The 18,608-nt window shown below is 36.4% G+C and overlaps 2 protein-coding genes across 6 annotated transcripts; both read left to right on the top strand.

The window, feature by feature from the left end:
• The first annotated feature begins 4,371 nt into the window (after window positions 1-4,371).
• Window positions 4,372-9,728, top strand: LOC132189817 (BEL1-like homeodomain protein 7). Of its 2 annotated transcripts, none has more exons than XM_059604617.2 (5): window positions 4,372-4,549; window positions 5,730-6,757; window positions 7,928-8,304; window positions 8,399-8,459; window positions 8,758-9,728. In XM_059604617.2, exons 2-5 carry the CDS (start codon window positions 5,768-5,770, stop codon window positions 9,355-9,357), a joined length of 2,028 nt encoding a protein of 675 aa, XP_059460600.2. In that variant the 5' UTR covers window positions 4,372-4,549; window positions 5,730-5,767; the 3' UTR covers window positions 9,358-9,728. The 2 variants fall into 2 exon arrangements, with proteins under 2 accessions (XP_059460600.2, XP_059460599.2); XM_059604616.2 differs by lacking the exon at window positions 4,372-4,549 and adding an exon at window positions 4,560-4,785.
• A 5,039-nt stretch (window positions 9,729-14,767) lies between these two features.
• On the top strand, window positions 14,768-18,002 carry LOC132189379 (BEL1-like homeodomain protein 11). 4 transcript variants are annotated; one of them, XM_059604102.2, is made up of 6 exons: window positions 14,768-15,280; window positions 15,761-15,925; window positions 16,121-16,893; window positions 16,971-17,350; window positions 17,427-17,487; window positions 17,570-18,002. In XM_059604102.2, exons 2-6 carry the CDS (start codon window positions 15,856-15,858, stop codon window positions 17,723-17,725), a joined length of 1,440 nt encoding a protein of 479 aa, XP_059460085.2. In that variant the 5' UTR covers window positions 14,768-15,280; window positions 15,761-15,855; the 3' UTR covers window positions 17,726-18,002. The 4 variants fall into 4 exon arrangements, with proteins under 4 accessions (XP_059460085.2, XP_059460090.1, XP_059460091.1 ...); XM_059604107.2 differs by having other exon boundaries at window positions 14,770-15,280; window positions 16,266-16,893; XM_059604108.2 differs by lacking the exon at window positions 15,761-15,925 and having other exon boundaries at window positions 14,770-15,280; window positions 16,266-16,893.
• The last annotated feature ends 606 nt before the right edge of the window (window positions 18,003-18,608 follow it).

The raw sequence follows: 18,608 nt of genomic DNA, 5'->3' as shown, positions 1-18,608 counted from the left end.
TTTTCGCCAACAGCTTTTTCACTTCATTGATGAACACCAAACCAAGGCCCATCCGTGCAGAAGTGTAATTCTTTTGTAGTCATAATTTAATGTTTAAACAAATGTTTAATGTTTGAAGAATAATTGTTATGATGTAAATCTCATTCTTTATGGTTATGAAATTATATATATATATATAGGAACGGTGTTTAAAAATATTTTTAAAGTTTTTAAGGAACGATCTCCCCATTGTAAACTGAAATGTTGAACATTCAAGAAAAGTAGCATGTATGATGTAGCAAGTTCTATGTATAAGTTTCTCATTTATATTTGTAAAATATGTTGTTTTCTGCCTTTTATTTTATGATCATAAATTAAAGACTTTAATAGTCATATTCAAAATATAAAAACTGTTTTTATTTTATATCACATATTTAAAATTAAAAAATAAAAAATACTCCTAAAACACATTAAGTTGTCACTCAAAATCAGATAAAAGATTTCAATCCCTCTCCTCTCTTGATTTGATTTCTTCCTTAAATTAGAACTGTCAACTTATGAATTCAACACAAAATTAAAGAGTTCAAGTTTATGAGTTTAATTTATTTGATTAAATTAATCAAATTATAGTTAATCCAATTTGTTTGGGTCACAGTAAGTGGGCTTTTTACTGATTTCAGATCCAGTGATTACGTCCCCAGGCGTTTTTGGAAATTTGGGTTTGGATTAGAAAACATCTTTCCAGACAAGGCCAGCATCAAACTTTTCGTCGTAATTGGGATTGTGGGTTTGATTTTTTTTTTTTATTATTTCTAGGTAAGATGGCAAATCAGCATCCAATTCTGTTTTAAAAAAATTAATCAATTTTGGAGTGTGTCGGCTCAGATGTAGCTGAAAAGTCACATGAAATATGTCAAATAATTGTTTATATATATATATATATATTTTCCTCTCCGCAATATCAAGAGAAATTGATAAAGAAATAAATGATACTAAGGAACTAAATAGGAATAGGAGATAATGGTTTATAAAGATTGGATCTGGATCCCCTCCAAATCGGAGATTCTCCAATTATTCATCTTGGCCCCAACTTTCATCCAACAATCTACACCATGCTATGTGTTCTACTCAATTTTAAATATGAAAATATTAATCAACTTTTTTTTAAAAAAATAAATAATAAAATAATAAAAAATTAAAATAAACTAATAAAAACTATGGGGTGGCCAGACCACCCCATTTTTGCCATAGGGGGTGGTTGGACCGCCCCCTAGGGCCAAACCCATAAAATGAGGGGGTGGCCGGACCACCCCCAAGAGCCAATTGGGGGTGGCTAGACCACCTTGTGGCCACGGGGGTGGCCCAAGGGCCAGTTGGGGGTGGCCGAAGCCACCCCCATGGCTCAGGTGGGGTGGCCGGCCACTCCCTATGGCAAAAATGGGGTGGTCTTTATTAGTTTGTTTTAATTTTAATTTTCTTTTTAAAAATTAATTAATATTTTATTATTTAAAATTGAGTAGGACATGTGGAGTAATGTGGGCTGTTGGATGAAAGTTTGATAGCCAAGATGAATAATTGGATAATCTCTAATTTCCCTCCAATTGGAGGAGATTCTAATCCTAAGATACCTTATCTAAATAATTATTGATCGAATAATAATTGTTTGTATACTTTTGTTTTTATAAGCAAGAAAGATATGTGGAGAGAGATCACTGTAGCTATTCTGCATGTTAAAAAGCCACACAAGAGAGACATAGACCAAAAAAAAAAAAAAAATTGCAGGAGCTTTATCAAGTCCGAACAAGTTATAGCTTAACCCAATTGTCTCAATACATCAATAAAACTCAATGCATTGAATACTAATAAAATTTGTAATTCTCATTTTGATAATCGAACTTTCACCTTATCTTATCTTGTAACTTCGTCTTGAAAGTGGGCAGGACTTTAATGCACCATTCATGAATTATTTGATGTGAATCTAAAGATTCAGATTACTCTCCTACTTTTGATACATAGTCGCAACTTGCAGTAGAATATGAACCAATAATTCGTTTCTTTTCTTCTTTTTGTGCTTGGACAGAATGAGGAACTTATCCAGCTAAGTTTTTTAAATTTAATTTATTTTGATAATGGAGCAATCCCAATTATCCTATGACACTGTGTCACTAATCATTCACTAATTAGGCTTATCAAATAATAAAAAGAAAAGAAAAAAAAAAAAATCCAACTACTACTACTGAATATTGGACAAGATACTTATAAATGTTTTTTTTTCCTAGGCATTACAAGGCGACAAAGGAAGAGGATTAGAAAAATAAAGGAGAATACAAAAAGAGAGGGGGGGGGGGGCAGGGCATCCCAACAAATATGATAATACAAACATTTTCGTGCAAGAAAAGGCTAAAAACAATGTAGAAAAAAGTAGCTGTTAGAAAAACGATGCTTGTTGAGGCAGAGGAGCACCATCGCAATTGTCCAGCGAGAGAGGCGCTCGGCAAAAAGGCAATATTGAGTCCTTGACTATAGAGATCCAAAACCAAAAGAGACAGTGAAGTGTAGTCAATGATTTAGTACATAACATAAAAATTAGGGCTCGTTTAATTTGCGAAATGCGTATTTTATTAAGAAAGGAAATAATTATTCATATTCTCTAGTTTGGTAGCAACACATATATCATAATTGGAATTAAACAAAAATTACTAAAAAGCCCATTTGATTTATAATTTTTCAAAATCTCGCCAAGGCCCTCTAGGGGTGGCGCGGCTACCCCCCAGTGCATCAATGGGTGGCCATCCACCAAATGTTTAACCAAAATTTTTTTTTTATTAAAAAAAAAAAAAATTGAAAAACCTTATCCTTCTCATAAAGAATAGATATTCTTCTAAAAAAAAAAAAAAGAGAGGAATAACTATTATTGTGTAGAAGAGATTAATCATTCTCATGAGAATAACTATTTTCAAGAATAGACTCTTACCAAATAAAAGAACGACTATTCCATAAGAATAGTTATTTCATTATAGTGGTCTATTTCACAAATCAAACAGGCTCTTAATGTTTGTGTGTATAATGCATGCGCTAGGGTGGCGCATGGGTTGCACACAAGGTTGATGCAGCGGAGGTAGGTGAAGATAATTGAATGGCACCGACTGGAGGAGGGGGCATTTTTGTAATAAATGTAGCTTCCAAAATGTAGACAAAAAATAATAAAAGAAAATAATGACGAAAAAGGAAAATAGAAGAGGCAATTTCTTCCCTCCTTCCCATTGGCCATTTGCACCCAAAAAACATAAGTCCTTAGCTAAAGAGTACAAAATATCCACAAGAAAGAAGAGCCATCAATTTCGGAGATTTTCTTGTTGGCCCGTAAGTACAAGTGGATGCGACCAATCAATTTTTTTTTTTCCTATTGCATTCAATTATTTTCATTGATTTTTACTTATAATATTATTAAAAAAAAAAATTAATCAAATTAGAATAAAGACGGAAAATTTCTTCTAAACTGGTATGGAGGAAATATCCTCTAATCCATACAAAATAGTATCAAGTGTCTATGAACATTTAAAATGCATATTAAATTCAGTCTAAATTAATAAATTGCTATTAATGAGATTAAAAATTTAATGTGTCTTTTAAATGTTTATAGACACTTAATACTATTTTACATGAGTTGAAGAATATTTCTTCTATACTAGTTTGGAGAAAATTTTTATATTTCAAATAATTTAGAAAGTGATTAGAGAGAGAGATGTAATATGGGGATTGGGGTGACATACATTTTATTTTGGCCTCATAAATAGAATGTTTCAGAAAATAAATATTTTTTCTAAATAATGCCAAAATCTTTAATAAGTAAATTAATAAAAATTAATAACAAAAGAGAAGCGAATATTTATTTAGGTATAATTCCCAACAGACCTAACTTTAGAACTTAGAAGCCAAGAAGCTTACACGTCTACCCATTGCTTTGTCACTTTCACCAACTGCGGGTGTACAGCTAACACACTCACATATATTATAAGGCATAAAAGCCTTCGTTCATTGAACACAATAACAACAAAATTTAAAATATATATTTTTTAAAATATAAATTTCAAAACTATAGTATATAAAGAATAAATTTTTTCTCTAAATTAAGTTAAAAAAAAAATTTTCAAAGCAGTCTATTAAATTAATATATATTCTTAAATTATTAGTTTAATAAATCAAGTGAATATATTTTAAGTAACTTTTTATATTAATTACTTAAAAAAATTAACTTAAAATTTGATATAATAATTATTATAAAATAAATGAAATCAATAAGTGTAAATAGTAGCGTAAGTTTTATATAAAAGAGAATGAAACATATTGAGATGCTTGTTAGTCGTTGGAAGGAATAAAATACTAATTATGCGTTAAAAGGAGGGTTAAGGGAGGGTTATAGGTCCACCAACTGGTGGTTAGGGCTTGAACCCTCCGAAGCAAACAACCACCACGAACAGTTGGAACTTTGTAGCGTGTGTTTGCCGTCCCAGAGTTTGTCACACGTGAGAAACGAAACTCAGAAGGGTTGACACAGAAACATGATATGGTAGTTGGTGCAAGAATTATATAGTTGTTTAACATATAATATGCATTTTATTGAGTTGGTGCCGTTGTTCCAATGATAAGGAGGTCGGTCTTTGTTTGGAATATATCTCTTGGGACTGGCATTTGTCTCCGTTTGGGGAAGATTGCCACAACCCACTTGCGCTATAATTTTGTTTTTCAAACACCCCCCAAGTTTTTTGCTTCCCACTAGAGGCTCATCATTCCTATGCCTTTCTGGTACTTTTTTTTTTTTTTTTTGTCAATGCTTCTTTTAGTTACCTTTTCTCTGTTTTTAATGATTATGCACTGTTGTTTGTGGTAAAATTTGATGCATGAGCTACATGAGTACGCTGATGATGATGATGAGTAAGGATTTGTTGGGGAAGAAGTTGTGGGAGTTTTTTTGTCAGAACTGTGCTTCTGGGTAATTTGAATTTGGGGTTCTTTTGACTGGACTTTTGGTTTTGTTTTGTGGGCTTTCACAAGATTTATGTTTTTCTTTTTTGTTCAAGGTTGTCTGCATGTATGGTCTTGGAATTTGGCTGTAGTTACTCTGTGCTTATGCTTGATTCTTAATGATATTTATAATTCTGGGTTCACCAGAAGAAAGATTGAAAAGGTGAATGATTTTGCTTTGGAATCTTTTTTTGTAGATGGGCTATGTTGCTTCTGGGTAATTTTTGTTATCTGGTAGTTCTGGTTTCTGTGTACGTGGGGTGTGGATTATTATTATTAAAGTTGTAATTGTGTTGTGTTTTTGATTGCTTGATTGTTTTTCTTTTTTCAATGGGTCACACAAACAACATGAGGCCCGAGAAGATAATTGAGGGTGGTGGGGGGTTTGATGTTGATGATGATCGCATGTACAAAGAACTACAATTGAAGTTCCTTATGAACTCACAATTTTAAGCGCCTAGATTTATCTTAGATTCTCTCTGACATTGCATGAGGCTATTACGGTGTTTATCCCCTCTTGAAGCCTGCAGCGTTTTTGCAGACTATGTAATTAGTTTCTTTGAATAGGAATCCATCTCAGGATAGGATTTTGTATTTTTTTTTTCCTGAGGGGCCTTTTCTTTTTCCTGTTGGGATCTGTTAGCTACTCAAGTGGGCATCATCATTTTTCTCTGTTATCATTTAATTTTGAAGAGCACTGATGGTGTTTTGTCATTCATCTCTAGATACTCAGCTGAAAGCCAAGACAGAGAGGAAGCAAAATATGGCTACCTATTTCCCAAGTCTAACCAATCAAAGAGATGCCTTACTGACTCCATATATAGGGGACCAGAAATTTACTTCATATTCTGAGGCACCTCTCCATCCTGGCAACGTAATGATGTATCTGAACCAAGCTTCTTCAGGGTCCTACTCAGATATCTTGTCTGGGAGTTCTCTATCTCCTCAGAACTGTTATGGATCTGCTGGAGGCAGAAATGAGATGATGTTCATTCCACCTACAAGTGACAGGGTAAGTATGCAATCCATTGATGGACAGTTTAATGCTGTAACAGGTGAACCCCTTGGAAACTCTGTTAATGGGGATTCCCAGATGATCCCAAGGACACAGCTGGGAGTTCCAGATGGTGAACATAATAATATTCAGTGTCAGGGATTATCTCTTAGCCTTGGCACACAGATACCATCTTCGGTGTCTGTAGCTTCATTTGGAAGCCGGTATCCAAACGCATGTCCATCTTCATTCTTGAATACTAGCCTTCCGCTCTCGAGGAATGGGGCAATATCTTGTAAAGGTGATGAGAGCAACCAAGGTAAGGAGTTGAGAACTGCAGAGTGCTTGCTATCTGGTTTTTCTGGAGGCAACCATGACAACACCAGAACAGAGACATTTTGCAATCCTCATTCCACAGTGAGCCCTAAAGATATGCTTTCTGATCGATATCCATACGAACAATCAAGTTTTACAAACACGATCTTAGACTCAAAGTACCTCAAGGCAGCACAACAATTGCTTGACGAACTGGTTAATGTCTGGAGGGCTTTGAAGCAGCGTGGATCTATCAAACATCAAAACACCCAGGGGATTGGTTTAGATGGCTCTAAAGAGACAGATGGGAGGTCTAATTCTCAATCTGTGCATAAGTCTTCAGACCCTGGTAACTCAACTACTAACTCCTCTTGTGAGCTATCACCCGCAGAACTACAGGATCTGCAGAATAAGAAGACAAGACTTTTGTCCATGTTGGATGAGGTAAATCTACTACCTTCATAGCTTTGCTAGCTACATATTTTTTGTTTCTTTCTTTTTAATTTGTATATATAATTTCGATTGCCAGTCTACTTTTCCCTGTGAAGATCCTTTGGAGTTTGGACCATGACATATTTTTCCCTCTCATCTACTATATACCCACACTACTATTTGAGGGTTTAGCAAATTGCCATACTTCATCAATTTTTTTTTTATTCTAAAAAGTTACAAATGTCTTTTGTGTTGATGCCTTTATACAGATGCTGAAGAGCACAGCCATGTTCAGATACTTTTGCGCACACATTCATTGGGATTTATTTGCAGTGATTAGTAATAAAAGTTTGTTAGCTTTCTCTGGAATAGGTTCAATAAACAAAATGAGGCAGAAGGAAATATTTCTTGCTTAGTTGCATTATAGATGGATGATCTTGAAGAATGCATTGACAAACACCTTTGTCAAAGCGAAAGCATTATAGTATATAGTTGTATAGTTGTATTATTGTTGATATTACCACAATTTTTTACTTTTCAAAAAAATAAGTATTGTTGATAAGGTTAAAAAGAAGATCCAGTGCTGAAAGAAGTGTTGCATTTTGAAGAGAGGCAAGTGAATATAATTTAAAACACATTTGCTATCTCTTCCACATTTTTTTTTTTTTTTTCCATTTTTTGGTGGATACATTAGTTGGTAGTGTGTAGATGTGAGACAAATTCAAATAGAGTTGAAATTGGAAGCAGTTTGTGATCAGGGTTGGATTGGGAGGGAGGATGCACTTATCAGTTGACAGTGTAGAATACATGTTTTCTAGCAGGAAGCTCTGTAAGTTCAAGATAAAGAATGAGAGTTTGTAGCAAAAGGTTCTGAAGCGGATGTATGGTGCTTTAAGCTGTGGCTGGTGCTCAGATTTGTGCTGGGCTGTGGAAGGGATTATGAGGGTTTAGGAGGATTTTAGGTCGCTGTAGTAATTAGTGGGAATGGCTTCTCTTTTGTTTTATGTTTCTACCTCTTTTTGGCTTTTATATACATATACTTTTGTGGATATGGATTTGCTCAATCTCTCGTTACGATGGCATTATTTATTTATTCCTTTACTTTATACTTATCACAGAGTTTTCCCTGGGCTGCACTACACTTATTTTTAACTATCACTAATAGTTGTGCTCTTGTTGTAGGTGGATAGAAGATACAAACAATATTATGATCAGATGCAAATTGTGGTGTCGTCTTTTGACATGGTAGCTGGGTATGGGGCAGCTGAGCCATATACTGCTCTTGCACTCCAAACAATTTCCCGCCACTTCCGATGTTTGCGTGATGCAATCACTGGCCAGATTCAAGCGGCCCAGAAAAGCCTCGGGGAGCAAGATACGTTACCGCTTGGTCAAGGAGGAGTGATACCTCGTCTCCGCTATGTAGACCAGCAACTCAGACAACAAAGGACTCTTCAGCAGTTTGGGGTGATGCGACATGCTTGGAGGCCTCAAAGGGGGCTTCCTGAGAGCTCTGTTTCAATTCTCCGTGCTTGGCTATTTGAACACTTCCTTCATCCGTATGTCCCTCAACACCTATTTTCCCCAATTCACGCCTGTACTTGCCAATCTATCTGAGAGCTTGTGATTTACTAATTTTCCTTGTTTCACCAGTTACCCAAAGGATTCAGAGAAAATTCTGCTTGCAAGGCAAACAGGCTTGACCAGAAACCAGGTAAAATGATAATCTTGTTGTCAATAGTGGGTTATGATTGCATATTCTAAAAATGGCTTCTTAATATGCATTGGTGGATCTGGGATCCAAAACATTCAGCATGTTGAACATCTGAATACTGATCCTCCCCACTGTTCATGTAGTGACCTATTGAATTGTGGATTTCCTCTAGTCTATAAATTCCCCTCATCAATGAATGTCTTGGTTTACCTCAAAGTAATATTCCTGAAGCCCATACAGACCCTTCTTTGGGTCATGTGGCTTGAATGCTTGATCATTGATTTTATGCTCTGATCAGGTTGCAAACTGGTTTATTAATGCACGGGTGCGTCTTTGGAAGCCCATGGTTGAGGAGATGTACAAAGAAGAGTTTTGTGAATCAGAGATCAACCCCAAATCTTCACCAGAAAATGCACCGCGAGCACCAAGAGGTAATTTCCGGGCATTTGAGGATAGGGGGGAAGAGTTGCAAGAGTCAAAGTCTGTTCATATCCCTACTGTAGAGATAAATAGGCAAACAGCAACGATAGGGTTTGAAAGTAGTGCTCACGGAGAACTACAGGGTGATCAAAGGCCTAACATGGATAACCATAGCCTCTATTCAGATGAGATTATCCCACCCCACCAGAGTGGTGGTGGGAGTCTTATGGCTGGGGCTGCCACATATGATATGTCAGAGTTGGGTAGCTTTGTAGACGGTAGCCGGGTGTCGCTTGCACTGAAGTTGCGGCATTGTGAAAGTGATGGATTTCCCATGTCCGGTGACACCAATTCAAGAGGTAATAATGCGGTAACTTCATCTGCAGAGCCTGACTCGCTGGATTTTCAGTGCGTGGATCTGGGGAAGCAACATCACAGGTTCGACAATTCCCACATGTTACATGATTTTGTTGTCTGAAACAAGGCTGTTTCTAGCTTTGTTGCTGAAAATCAATATTGTCAGGATAAGGATATCGAAAATCAGAAACCAAAAACAGAAATAGAAATAGAATGCCCTGTGCTCTTTCTTTGGCTTTGTTCATCCTACTTGCTTATTGTTTGAAGAGACAAAAACCTATAGCAGTAAAAATATACGTGTAGATATGGGTATATGATACCCACCTTGTAATATAACAAAAGATTGTTGGAGCTGTAGGCATGTTTGTATAGATGAGATGCAGAGATATATTCATGCATTTTGTTGAATAAGGAATCTTGTACAAGTATTCCAGAGTGTGACATTGACGTATCATTTCTATGGAATAAATGTTATATAAGAATTGATCAGTTTATTTTCCTGCCGATTGGGATGTACATGATCGAGTTGGAAATCTGTTTCTTTCCTAAATTTGTACTCACATTTCTGTATAGCATCCCTCTATTTTGATAATTTTCAATATTAAACCAATAGATCCCAAGTGGATGTGCTATTTTGCTGATAATGATTTCTAACAATTTTGATGTCCCAGTTGCTAGCAATTTGAGCATTAAATGTGAGAAAGTTCCTATGGAGCCCACTTGATTGAGTAGGTTTTGGGCAGTTCGGACAAGTGGGCTCCAATTGTCGAAATTGCTAACAATCTGTATAGCAAACTGCTTAGGATCCGGATTTTATTTTGTTTGCATCAAATTATGTTTTGTTGGGTAGTATTGGACTTCTCCCAACTCCAAAAGCTAACTCACATTCCCTCACTCCTATAAATTGATTACCAGCTCATTCTACAACCAATGTGGAATAACCTCAACAAGCTCCCCTTCACACATTAGGCCTGGGTCGGAGCAGAAACAACATATTTCTCTCGTGGACTGTTGGGGGCTGAGACTTGTTGGTTGAACATAAGCTCTGATACCAGTGTTGGGTGGTTTTGAACCTCTCTCAACTCTAAAAGTTAACTCAAGAGGAAATGTTTTTTCTTACTCTTATAAACTGACTACCAGCCATTTTCACAACATCTCAATATCAAAGTGTTCTTGGTTATAAATAGGGGTGTAAACGAGCCGAGCTTGAGCGAGCTTCTCTTGTTCAAGCTTGGCTCGTTTAAATTTTACTCGAGCTCAAGGGCGAGCCAAAAAAATCGAGCTCGAGCTAATAATAAGTCGAGCCGAGCCAGCTCGCGAGCTGGCTCTTATATTTAATGTTTTTGTTTTTTAAAAAAATTTTAACTTCAAGTACTCTTAAACGGCTTAAGAAGTTAATTTGCATATGAGTATTTGCTTAGCCTGACTAGTCGAGTATGGAGCCTGAGTCAATACAACAAGGCATTTGGTTTCAAAGAGAGAGGATATGCATCCTTTTATAGATAAGCAAACTTGGAGATTGATGTTTTCTTAACAATGTGGGACAAGTTAACAGGTTGCATTCAGACTGCATTGGGACAACGCCCCTACAAAAAAATATTTTTTTTAATGTCTCTCTCTCAATCCCCCTCACTAGTCACAACGGATCTTCCACCTGAACTCTTATTTCCCACTCTCTCACTCTCACTCACCAGACATGTAGTGATAGTGTTTGGGTCTGTTTGATTCATCAATAGTTTATGCCTTTCGCAATTTCCCTCAATAGTTTTTGCTTGATTCTTCTTCCTTTCGTTTGGATCTGCTCTAATTGAATCGAGGTTTTTTTAATGATTGCTTTAGAATTTTTCGTTTGGATCTGCTCTAATTTTTAATGATTTCTTTCATCACGAATGGTCTAGAATTTTTCATTCTCTAACGCTTAAATATAAATGCAATTTTAAGGTTTTAATAATTATGAGATTTATAATTAATTATCTATTACTTAGTTTATATATATATATATATATATATATATATATACACACACTCGAGCTTATACGAGCTGTTCACGAGCTTAGCTGAGTCGAGCCGAACTTGCTTCGTTTAATATTCGAGCCATGATTTGTGTGCATGAAGTGCTTCATTTAATATTCGAGTCGAGCACGAGCCGAGCTTATGCGAGCTGAGCCCGAGCTTGCTCGCGAAACGCTTCGCTCACTTAACAGCCTTAGTTATAAATAACCATCGGATACTCTGGTATTTTCACATGTGTTAAAAAAAAAAAAAAAAAAAAAAAAGAAGCAATCATTAAGCTGAAGCAGCTGACATACTGACAGCCCTCACCTCCCTAGCGTCACCTTTTAAATTCCGGGGAAATTGGGACTGTTGCCGAAGACATAGTTACAGTATAGAACTTAAATCCCATCTTCAAAAAGTTTGAAGTACTACTAATTGATGAATTTATGGACTTTTTTATATATATATATATTTTTTCTGAGCTTGCCATTTCTTTTTTCTTTCTCTTTTTAAGTTCCTTGTTGAGAAACACAGAGGAAGAGGAGTTTACGTGCATTGTAGAATCTGATATATTTATTTCATTCCGTTCATTTCTCTTATATGCAAATAAATGATGAGCCATTAAAGAAAAAGAAAGAACTATTAGCTAAAGTACAACCAATAAAGTTTAAGTACAGTGTTTTCTTCGAACTTTGTTAAAAAAATTTGGATAAAGTCCACTTAACCTCTTCAAACTTCCATCCTAATGACACCTACTCCCAAACTATCAATTGCGACAATTCACCTCCCAAATTAACCATAAAAAAAATCCCATTACGCCAAGGCCCCTTGTTTCCATTACTATAAGTTCCACTTCATTCCATGAAGTTGTTGCTCCAGTGTATACACAAAAGCCTGACAACCTGGCATTGATCTGAATTTCTAACGATTTACAGCTCGAATGGTTCATTCTATTCGGCCAAATAGGGCCGTAGAGGCTCTCTCATTCTCGTAACATTGGTACATGGTCCAAGCAAGGAAATTGAACAATTCATCAACCTTGCCCTTTTCAGTACTCATCTAGTTGTCAATGACAAGAACAAAACGGCGATGGCTTGACCACCAAGCTTTAAATTCCGATCAATTTAACCAATATTTTGGGGTAGTCAATAATTTAGCACCGGAACTTCTTTCAGGGGGACCATTTTTTAAAATATGCAAAACGAAAGTCAACAAAAAAATGAGCAATTTCTGTTCTTATAAATGCATTTGTGAAACTGAGGACGTATGACAACGGGAAATGAGACGACTTAGGACCATGTACTAATAAGAGGATATCATTTCAAGAACATGAGGATAATGGGCCACAGGCAACACAATAGGGTTAAATCGTTTTGCCAAAAAAATGTAAATACACTGCAAGGGCATTTATGTCACATATTCGTAACATAAATGCCCTTGCTGTGTATTTACATTTTTTTTGGCAAAACGAATTAAACCTATTGTGTTGCCGGTGGCCCATTATCCTCATGTTCCTGAAATGATAACCTTTAATTAGTACATGGTCCTAAGTCGTCTCAATTTCCCGCTGTCATACGTCCTCAGTTTCACAAATGCATTTATAAGAACAGAAATTGCTCATTTTTTTGTTGACTTTCCTTTTGCATATTTTTAAAAATGGTCCCCCCGAAAGAGGCTCCGATGCTAAATTATTGACTGCCCCAAAATACTGGTTAAATTGATCGGAATTTAAAGCTTGGTGGTCAAGCCATCGCTGTTTTGTTCTTGTCATTGACAACTAGATGAGTACTGAAAAGGGCAAGGTTGATGAATTGTTCAATTTCCTTGCTTGGACCATGTACCAATATTACAGAACTGAGAGAGCCTCTACAGCCCCATTTGGCCGAACAGTTCGTTCACCAGCACAGGCAAATGAACCACATAAATACTCTCTTGTAACCATTTGAGCGGTAAATCGTTAGAAATTTAGATCAATCCCAGGTTGTCAGGCTTTTGGATATACGCTGAAGCAACAACTTCATAGAATGAAGTGGAACTTTATAGTAATGGAAACAAGGGGCCTTGGCGTAATGGGATTTTTTTGTATGGTTATTGGTTAATAACTTTTTTAATACTTAGGTTTTCACTTTTTTTTTTTCACTTAAGTTTTAATTCGTATTACAAATGATACCTGACTTCTGGGTAAATATCGGTTTAATACATTTGTCAATCAAATTAACGGACTGGCATGTGTTCTAACAAAAACATGCCACATGTCCTAACAAAAAAAAAAAAAAACTCATAAAACTGATTAAAAAATTCACAACTTAAAATAAATAAATAAAAAGACAAAGGCAAATATGGGGTGGCTAAGACAAAGGCAGCCACCCCATTTTGGCCAATGGGGGTGGCGCCATTGAGGGCTAAAATTAGTTTGGTAGATTGAATGGGACGAATGTATTAAATTGATGAGAAATGGTAAGTGTTCTTTTAGTGTTCTTCTGGTGTCTTTCCAATTGTGATGTGTCTTTTAAAATCACTAATAGATTAAAAGTCAATAATGATAATCTCAAATTCAACGATAATTTTAAAAGTCACATCACAATTGGGAAGACACCGGAAGAACACTAGAAGAACATCTAGCATTTCTCTAAATTGATTTTTACCCATAAGTCAGGTACCATCTGTAATACGATTTGAAACCTAAGTAGAAAAAAAAAAGAAAAAAAAAAAAGTAAAAACCTAAGTAATAAAATGGTTATTAACCCTTTCTTTTAATCAAGAGAAAGCTTCACTTTGCCTTTCTTCAACTGTTGTAACTTTTGCATTGTTGTCTTTAAATTATCAAAAGTTATAATGTGACTGTTCAAGCCCTTTTCGATTCTCCCTACCATTAGGGTTTTTTTGTTAATTCAAACGAAATGAACAAAAATACCAAATACCTCCGTTTTTTTTTTTTTTTTTCTTTAGATTTTTTTATTTTATTTTTTATAATTTTATAATTATTTACAAAATTTAAAGGGGGGAAACTTTGTCCTGAATGGATTGAAATTTTAAAAAATGATTAAAACCCAGATTGGACAAAACTTTGTCGTTTATATCCTCTGGGGAAACTTTTAGTGTGTATAATAATTATGAAAGCATAGGGTACATAGATTATCCATCAAAACTGGATTTGATTAATGGAAGGGGAAGTGATTGTTCCAAGGCAAGATTTGTATTCACGGGGACAAGGGTGGCGGAATACTTGGGTCTGAAATACTGGTGCAAGTTCAGATGAAGCAGACACTTTAATCTATGCATGGGGCTCCGGCCGGGTCCCAATGAACAACAAAGTTACGGAAGCAGAGAGTGACAACTGGAGGAGGCCAAAGGAACAAAGATGGCAATCATTACAAAAGTATCCAAAGGAGCACCGGCCCAAAACACATCCAGAATCAGTCTCATCAGCACACCAGACCAAATCCAACGACACCCATCTCTGTCTATGAAAGCAAGAGAACATTTTTTTTTTTTTCTTTTTTATTTTTGTAATTTTGAGCAATTCTTGAAAGATTGTGATATTCAGTGTCCTTTCAATATCTCTATGCATGACTAGAACACCTAACAGGAAAAAGTTAGATATTCCCATATGGTTTGCAGGATCATAAGCTGACAATCCTAGAACTAGGAGTGTGCAAAAGATAGCCCACTTTTTACCCTCCTTTTACAGAGTGAACAGAACAAGTTAACATATTGAGAAGTCCTCACTCCTCACTCCTCCTGTGAAGAGAGAAGGAGAGAGAGTTTTACACTCTTCTGAGCTGAATTTACTTTCGAGTCTCCCGAAGAAATGCAACTGTTGGCACTAAAGCTGGAGGATTGGCACTTTTGCTTGTTTTATTTTCAGGGAAGTCGGGGACCATCTTTTCCTGTCATTTTCTGCAATTTTATTTACTTAAGCCAATTAACTTTGTTTTCGTTAAAGAACTAGCAGAACTCTATGTCTATAGGTTTTCTGCTGCTCAGATTTAGACCTGCGTGAGAAAGAGAGAGAATCCTCTTTCTTCTCTGAGTTATCATTAACAAAGGTATGTTTACACTTTCGGTGGTTTCCTGCTTGCTTTCAATGCTTTCTTCTAGTGTTAATTGCACCATAATATATTAGATTTTTTTCTTTTCTTCATGTGAATAAAACGTCATTTTCTAAATCATAAGTTGACAAATCAAACTTGTCTCATGCAGTGCAGAGATAATGTAAGTTTCCCCTTAGTAAAACTGGGTTCATTTATTTTATTTTTGCTGCCTCTTTTCACTATCTTGAACTTTGTTGGTTGACATTGACACTCTGTTCCATATTTCTCTGTCTCCTTTTGTTGATTACTTTCCAGTGGGTTCTTTAATTGTTGGGTTATGTTAGCAGTTCTTCTAGTTTGAATCCCCAGATTTACTTGCACTGAACTGGGTTTCTTTCTGTTTTACTGTCCATGGTTTATTTCTCATAAGTGTTCTTCTCAAAGGTGAAAACTTGGGGGTTAATTTAAACTGATACTTGGGGTCCTATAATTCAGGATCTCTCTGGTTCTTGATTTCAGTCTCTCTGCTCAGTCGGCCTCTTCTTAATGATCCAGCTTATCCCCCGTGTACTAGTAATTTTGTGCAACACATGAGGACCACAAGTTTAAGATTGTTTACATCGCTCTATTTATTGCTTTCAGAGCCATTAATGTGGAATTGTGAGTCATCTTTGCTTTTGGCGCTTCATTAGTTTTCCTGTTTGTTTTTGTTTTGTTTTGTTTGTTTGTTTGTTTGTTTTTTTTTTTTTTTTTTTCTCTCTCTAAAGCTTGACAGGGCTTACTTATTGCAGTCCATAGCAAATCTTTTTATAGTTTTATAGCTTCTTCCTGTTCTGTTTAATATGGTTTCACAAGACTCGTCTGCAAATCCAGCTTCAAGTAGCATACACCCATTCACCATCTCAAACTCCATTCATGATCAAAACCAACATTTTGATGCTTATGGGTCTGCATTAAGAGGCAGTGACACACTCCCTCAGTCTCTTGGTGTGTTTCCCAGCGTTCAATCTCTTGGGGAAAGAATGTCTAGATCGATAGACCTTGTTCGAGCTTCGGCGGTGGCGGAGGAACCCGAGATCAGCCACACTAGACATTTCATGGATCTGCTTGGAGCAGCAAACGAGAACAATCACCATGCCCAGAGGCTGTCACTCTCTCTGGGGTCTCACATGCTTGTTCCTTCTGTGCAATACAGGCAGAGGTCTTTGAATTCGGATCTTATAAGCCCCAGTTACTTGATTTCTGGAGAAGAAGCACGAGAAGCCTGTAATCCAGGAGTGGAACATGTAAGCAACGACTACTCTTTCACAGGCAATGCATTTGCTGCTGCTTCAAGCTCACTAAATCGCTCTTGTCCAGTTTCATATGGAACAGAATCTTTTGCTGCCGTTATTGCAAATTCAGTATATTTAAAACCAGCTCAGTCCCTTCTGAAAGAAACTGTTAATGTCAGTGGAGATGCAGTTGAAATAAGCAATGAAAAATATATTGAAAAGTTATCTCGTGGAGGTAGAAATCTGGGACTTTCCTCTGAACTAAAAGCAGAATTGTACAGTAATGGACTCTTATCAGCAGAGAAACATGAGCTTCAAGTTAAAATTTCAAAGCTTATTTCCTTGTTGGATGAGGTGGGTCTTTCTTTTCACTCGATTGCTTTCAAATTTTGTTGAAACAAGTTTGTCCCAATATATCACCCAATTTTCAGGTTGATGCAAGATACGAGGAATACTATCATCAAATGGAAGAAGTGGTCTCATCATTTGAGATGATAGCAGGTGTGGGAGCTGCCAAGTCTTACACTGCACTAGCACTCCAGGCCATGTCTAGGCATTTCTGCAGCTTAAGAGATGCAATAATTTCTCAAATAAACGTCACAAAGAGAAAATTCATACAGGCTTTACCCAGAATCAGCACCGGATTATCGCAGCTTAACTTGTTCGATACCGAGAATCGACGAAATCGAATGTCCCTTCAACAGCTTCGGATGATCCAAAGCCAACGGCAAGCGTGGAGACCGATCCGAGGCCTGCCGGAGACTTCTGTGGCAATCCTGCGCTCTTGGCTTTTTGAACACTTCCTCCACCCGTAAGTGCATCAATTTTTGTTGACTACATAATGATTTCATGTTTCATGAGGCTATGATACTTGATGGTTGTCACAGATATCCAAATGATTCTGAAAAGCTAATGCTGGCATCACAGACAGGCCTGACCAAGAACCAAGTAATTCCTCTCCCACATTTTCTCTCTTTTGTGAGTTGCCCTCTTTTTGATGTTAATGTGCTCACTTTCATGGCTGATTCAGGTTTCAAATTGGTTCATAAATGCTCGGGTTCGGCTGTGGAAACCTATGATTGAAGAAATGTACAAAGAAGAGTTTGGGGACTCTTCAGAAGACTCCAACCCATTAGCTAGCAATTCAGGGACAAGGGAAGATGTCACAGATCATGCAGAGGATTGAAGTGGTAGGAAAATCAAATCAAAATTAGGGGTAGAAATTAATGCAAACTTTTTGTCAGGAGCCAATTAAGACTGACTTCTTGTAAGCTCTCATTTTTGCATATATAGATTAACTACTATCACTATCAGGGTGTTGGTTGAACTAACCCTGCTCAGATTACTTCGACCTCAAGAACAATGAGAGGTCTTAGTTTCTAAAGCCTGTTAGAATTGTGCAAGTTGGCTGCTAAGAAAACTGCCCAATTGTTTTGTTAATTTCATGTTAAATTTAAGTTGCACTGAAATAGGCTGTGCCTCTCATTTCAGGAAGAACCCAATTTGGTGGTCTGATGAAATATGTTTAGCAAACTGATCATAAATGCTGCAAATTTCTGTGCCAAACTTGTGTTAGTGCAGTTACTATGGTAAAGAGCCTGCAAAATTGGAAAGGTTCTCAAGTGAAGTATCATTTGAAAACTGCAGAATCCTGAAAGATTAAAAAAGATTTTAATCTAGACTATAAGCCACGTCTTCCGTGACTCGACCACAAAGCTGCAATGCATTCAATCCCATACTCGACGAGTTGTACAAACCTTAAAGTATAACTCAATCTTAAAATCCGGCTAAAAAACTTAATACACATGTTAAAATTGTACTAAAACCATGTGAAACGCTTAGTTCGTAATCAGTTGCATTGCCGTGCTAAGTAAATGACTAAAACTGTTGGTTCGAAAGAAATGTTTTTCTAGATCGATGACAACCTTCAAGTGTTCTTGAATGTGAAACATTTTGCCACGAATTTCTCTGCATAAATGAATCCAAGTACAACGAGGACCTCTGTATTATTCCCTCCATTGAAAGTTTTAACCCCTATGAACTGATGATACTCATGCTCAATTTCATCA

The sequence above is a fragment of the Corylus avellana genome, chromosome 9 (assembly GCF_965113065.1).
Source record: "Corylus avellana chromosome 9, dhCorAvel1.hap1.2, whole genome shotgun sequence".
NCBI lineage: Eukaryota > Viridiplantae > Streptophyta > Magnoliopsida > Fagales > Betulaceae > Corylus > Corylus avellana.
Note: the sequence above shows the minus strand (reverse complement) of the source record. Positions and strands in the feature narration are given on the sequence as shown.